This window comes from Myotis yumanensis, unplaced genomic scaffold (genome assembly GCF_028538775.1).
Source record: "Myotis yumanensis isolate MYYU_CA2020_CCGP unplaced genomic scaffold, mMyoYum1.0.hap1 SCAF_3, whole genome shotgun sequence".
Classification (NCBI taxonomy): domain Eukaryota; kingdom Metazoa; phylum Chordata; class Mammalia; order Chiroptera; family Vespertilionidae; genus Myotis; species Myotis yumanensis.
This window is the reverse complement of record NW_027223754.1, coordinates 164,937,365-164,942,177: the sequence shown is the minus strand read 5'-3', so window position 1 is coordinate 164,942,177 and position 4,813 is coordinate 164,937,365. Positions and strand designations below refer to the sequence as shown.

General features: G+C 59.3%; 1 protein-coding gene across 1 annotated transcript; it reads left to right on the top strand.

Moving 5' to 3' along the window:
- The first annotated feature begins 1,036 nt into the window (after positions 1-1,036).
- AQP6 (aquaporin 6) lies at positions 1,037-4,606 on the top strand. The gene is made up of 4 exons (XM_070407770.1): positions 1,037-1,618; positions 2,317-2,475; positions 2,600-2,680; positions 3,297-4,606. Exons 1-4 carry the CDS (start codon positions 1,226-1,228, stop codon positions 3,507-3,509), a joined length of 846 nt encoding a protein of 281 aa, XP_070263871.1. The 5' UTR covers positions 1,037-1,225; the 3' UTR covers positions 3,510-4,606.
- Positions 4,607-4,813: the final 207 nt, after the last annotated feature.

Genomic DNA, 4,813 nt, shown 5'->3' with positions numbered 1-4,813 from the left:
GGTCAGGATGCTTCCCTCGTGCCTCCAACTGAGCGGGAGGAGACAGGAGGGGTGCGTTTGGGGGATGGGAGAGAGGAGAACCTCATTCTGAGAAAGGTTTCATTTGAGGGGCCTGAGGACAAGCAGGGGCATCTACTGGGCAGGTAGATGTGTCCAGGGGCGAGGTCCTGGCACCCAGAGGTGGTTAAGAGGTGAAGACAGGATTATTTTAGTAGCTCAGCAGATTCTTCTTAGGGAGGGATACCTCTGTTTAGGCAAACATCTCGAAATACTGCCAAGGATAGAAGGGCAGAGCCTAGGGCATGGGTGACTTAGGGCCGGCATAGCCACAGAAATGGCTCAGCTGCCCTGTGTGAGACATAAGAGGTATTGTTTTGTCCCCTGAGAAGGAGAGCAGAGAAATGGGGGGGGGGTGGGGGAGGGCTGAGGAATGAGAGGGAGGGAGGGAAGCAGAAAGAGACAGGGAAGTGGGTGACACGAGTGGAAATTTCCACGGGCAAGCAGCAGGGTGCCGGCTGCCGTGTGTGTCACCTGATTAGCTGTGGAATAACCCGTCTTCCCTCTGCCCCTCTGCGTCCCCACAGGCCACGTCCTTAGGAAACTATTGACAGCTGCTGTCTGTGAGTTGGGTTTTAGGTGGGGAGGGAGAGAGCTTCATTTCACATCTGGATTTATGGGTACAGGTAGTGTGAGCCCATCTGGAGGCAGAGGGGCTAGGAGAACAGGAGCCCCCCTTTCCTCCCCCCGCCCCCCCCGCCCCCGAATGCACAGGACCCTCTGGGGCAGGCCTTGGGCTTGGGAATGGAGAGATCTCGCTCTATCCACGCTGACATCAGGGATGTGAGGCCCTGGAGTCCCAGCACCTGTGTCCTCAGGCTGGGCTCTGCCCACAGCACGTTAGGCCTGACCAGTTTGGAAACCTCCCTGAAGGTTCCAGATCAGCGCCCCGAGACCACTCCTCCCCCAGCTGTAAGGTGAGCTCAGGGTGGACAGGCATGTGAGCGCCGCCCCACACCTCCCACCCACCCAGACACACAACCCCGCCAGCTCGGTCCCTGCCAGTCTGCCCAGCACCGTTCTGGGCGGCAGTGCAGCGGAGCTACAGGTGGGCCAGCGAAGCCTCCGCACAGTGAGACCCCAGAGCAGGCCCAGACGGGAGACCAGAGGCAAGCAGAGAGGCCCTGGAGCAGAGGGGGCGGCCGCCCACACTCAGGACCTGCCCGCGATGGAGCCAGGAGGGTGCAGCTTGGCCCGGAGGCTGGGGTGCCGGCTCTGGATGGCCATCAGCAAGGCGCTGTTCGCCGAGTTCCTGGCCACGGGGCTGTACGTGTTCTTCGGCGTGGGCTCGGCCATGCGCTGGCCCTCAGCGCTTCCCTCTGTGCTGCAGATCGCCATCACCTTCAACCTGGCCACGGCCATGGTGGTGCAGGTGACCTGGAAGGTCAGTGGGGCTCACGTCAACCCCGCGGTGACACTGGCCTTCCTCGTGGGCTCCCAGATCTCCCTGCCCCGCGCTGTGGCCTATGTGGCTGCCCAGCTGGCAGGGGCCATTGTGGGGGCTGCTCTGCTCTACAGGGTCACCCCAGGAGACATCCGAGAGACCCTCGGGGTCAACGTGGTAGGTGCAGGGAGGGGCACCTGCAGGGCCAGGAGGGTGGCGGGCCAGAGGAGAGGGGCAGGGAGGTACCGCTCTGGCACCTGCTTCACACTTGCTGTGCTGGCCCCGGGACCCAGGGAATCAGACTGGTGTGGCTTTAGTGCAGACAGAGCAGGGATGGGGTCGTGGATTGAGGAACAGGTGGGAGCAGCCACACGAAGGGGCAGGAGTCGGAGAAGGACCAGGCATTCAAGGGTTGGGGTAGCCAGGGAGGGCTGGGGTTGTGGGTGACGGCAGGAACCCTGCATGTACTTCATCTTCCTCCCCACGTTCCCCCCGGCACCCTAAGGCCTGTTTCACCCACCCCCAACCAGATTCCCCTAGTCATCTATGTTCCACCTACTTCCCCAATCTCCTCCTTCCACTCCCACCAGGTCTCCTCCCAATCAGCGCGCAAACACGCACCCCAGCTTCTCCGTGCCTCCTCCTTCCCACCAGTCCCGAGCCCCAGCCACCCCACTAAATCACTGGCCTTAACCACCCTTTGGGGTGGGAAGGGTGACGCTACTTCTGCAGGGAGCAAATGGCCAGGGCTGACCCCAACCCCCTGCACAGTCCTAAGTCCTGGCCCTGGCAGTGGTGAGATGTGACACAGGAAATGGGTGGGGTCGCCGGCCCCTGGCAGAGCCCGCGGACTCCAGGGTAACCCTCTCACCCAGGTCCAGAGCAGAGTCTCAGCGGGCCAGGCGGTGGCGGTGGAGCTGGTTCTGACCCTGCAGCTGGTGCTCTGTGTCTTTGCTTCCACCGACAGTCGGCAGACGTCGGCTTCCCCGGCCGCCATGATCGGGACCTCCGTGGCCTTGGGCCACCTCATCGGGGTAAGGGACAGAGGGGCTGCGGAGGCCAAGGGTGGAGCCGGGTCTGGACCACGGCAGCGGGGACTGTCCCCTCCTGGGCCTGCCTCAAGCCTCTTCACACCCTGAACCCACAATCGCTCCCCAGGTCTACTACACCGGCTGTTCCATGAACCCGGCCCGCTCCTTCGGTCCTGCTGTCATCGTTGGCAAGTTCGAAGTCCACTGGGTGAGACCCTCTGCTGGCAGCCATGGGTGGGGGGGAGTGAGGGCCCAAGTCGGGACTGAGGCTTCGCCAGGGGCAGGCAGACAAGTCTCCCTGCCACAGACCATGTTGACCCCCTGATGGAGGTTTCCCTGAGCTCAGACCAGGGCTTGTACTTCCTTTCTTTCCAGTTTCAACAGCCCACAGTACCCAGTGGACTGGCTAGAAATGGGCCAGGGCGGGCACCGCAGCCTCAAGTCCTGGCTGTTTCCTTATTCACTTTCTCCAGCTGGACCAATTTCCAAACTTGGATAAAGAACAAGGCAAACAGAAATAGACACACACACACACACACACACCAGCAAAGATAGGAACAGCACTAGCCAGGGCTCCGGCTGGCACAGGGGAGGTGAGAGCAGGGAGAAGGGAGTGGTGAGGAGCCTGGGCCGCCCGTGGGAGGCACGATCCCCTCCCCGAGGGCATCTGGACAGGACTCCTGCTTCTCAAATCTGCCACCTTTTAGGCAGCTCGCGGGCTCCTGGGAGACCAAGTCAGCACTGGGGGAGCAGGCAGGGGTCCCAAAGCCACCCTATGACCCCGATGGCTCACAAGCCGGTGCCCACTTCTCCTGCCTCCGCAGATCTTCTGGGTGGGACCCCTGACAGGGGCTGTCCTGGCATCGCTCATCTACAACTTTATCCTGTTCCCTGACACCAAGACCCTGGCCCAGCGGCTGGCCATCCTCACAGGCACCTCGGAGATGGAGAAAGTGGAAATGGTGGAGCTCCAGAAAAACGAACCCCAGTCCAATCCAGGGGACACCGAAATGGAGAATGTGGGTCAGATAGCATAAAACGTGGCCCTTGCCGCAGGCTTTTGAGAGGCCTGTGCGTGGGCAGATGCCTCGTGTGGCCGGATTTCAGGTTTTTCGAGGAAAGGGGGGTGTTTAAGGGTGTGTAAGGAGGCTTGGCCTCTTGTCCTAACAGGTTGGGCAGGGGATACCAATCCCTCTCCCGGGCATTACATTTCTAGATAGAATTCGGGGAGCAAATCTGTTCTGCTTCCTCCTCCTCCATCTCTAATGGAACAGAGCAGAGAGAGGCAGGGGGATTCATGCCAGGGCTCCCGGCTGGTACAGGGGAGGCGACTCCAGATCCCCAGGACTTGGGGAAAACAGGGGAATTGGAGCCCAGAGAGCTGGTCTGCTTAAAGACTGAGGGCTAAAGGGACCTCAGGGAACCCCAACTTCTTACCCCACCCTTAGGGAGGAGAGGCCAGACTTCCCAGAGACTCAGGGCTCCTCAGAGGGATCACTGCCCTTCAGTGTGGTTTGGGGGGGCTATGGCTCCCCCCTCAGACTGGGGGCTTCTTGAGGACAGAGATTACCCTCCCAATAGATCTTCATTCCTCACTTGCCTCAAATGCTCAGGAGAGAACCCCATCCGTGGGAAAATCTAACACAGAGAGGAAGATACAGGCAAGGAAGGTTTGAGGCAACAGGCCTTTTCCAGGGCAAGCTCTTCCGGGTGTTTTCCTGCCTCCCACCCGGTCCCATTGACGGGGACAATTCTGAGAGGGGATGACTCCAGCCCAGCCCAGCCCTCGGTCCATGTCCTGGGCACAGAAGCTGTCTCCAGCCTCATTCTCAAATCTACCAGGACCCCCAAAAGCTGTTGAGTAAAGCCCAAGGATGGTAGGAACGATGCAGGCAACCAAGATTTTCAGTTCAGTGCCTCTAAGGACGACCGGAGTCTCAACTGGTTTGTTAGTATTTACAAGCTGCTGTAAACCGATTCTGCCCATGACCTGGGGTCCTGCCTGGACCGCAGCCTCCCCAGCTACTGGGTGGGCACAGGCCTCCCCTAGAGACTGCTGTGAAAACAAGTCAGAAATTGGAAAATGTTTTTGGAAGTAAAAATGTTAGAAAAACAAAGCCAATAAATGATGATTGTTGTTGCTATTACTGTAATTATTGGGTTTGAATACAATTGCTGTTGATAATGGGAGGGAAGAAGGGAGAAAGGGAGATGATTGAGAGAAAAAGAGTACGTTTTTCTCATTTCATTTGCTCCCATCATGGGAGCCCTGCCTCCTTCTCTGCTGAGTCTACTGACCTGGGAGCTTTGTGAGTGTGTGTGGGGTGAGTTTCTGTGGAGC

Excerpts from the sequence above, each read along its gene's own strand:
- AQP6 (XM_070407770.1), top strand. The coding sequence starts at position 1,226 with ATGGAGCCAGGAGGGTGCAGCTTGGCCCGGAGGCTGGGGTGCCGGCTC. Across the intron at positions 2,476-2,599 it reads CCTTGGGCCACCTCATCGGG|GTCTACTACACCGGCTGTTC; the intron begins GTAAGGGACAGA and ends ATCGCTCCCCAG. Across the intron at positions 2,681-3,296 it reads GCAAGTTCGAAGTCCACTGG|ATCTTCTGGGTGGGACCCCT; the intron begins GTGAGACCCTCT and ends CTGCCTCCGCAG.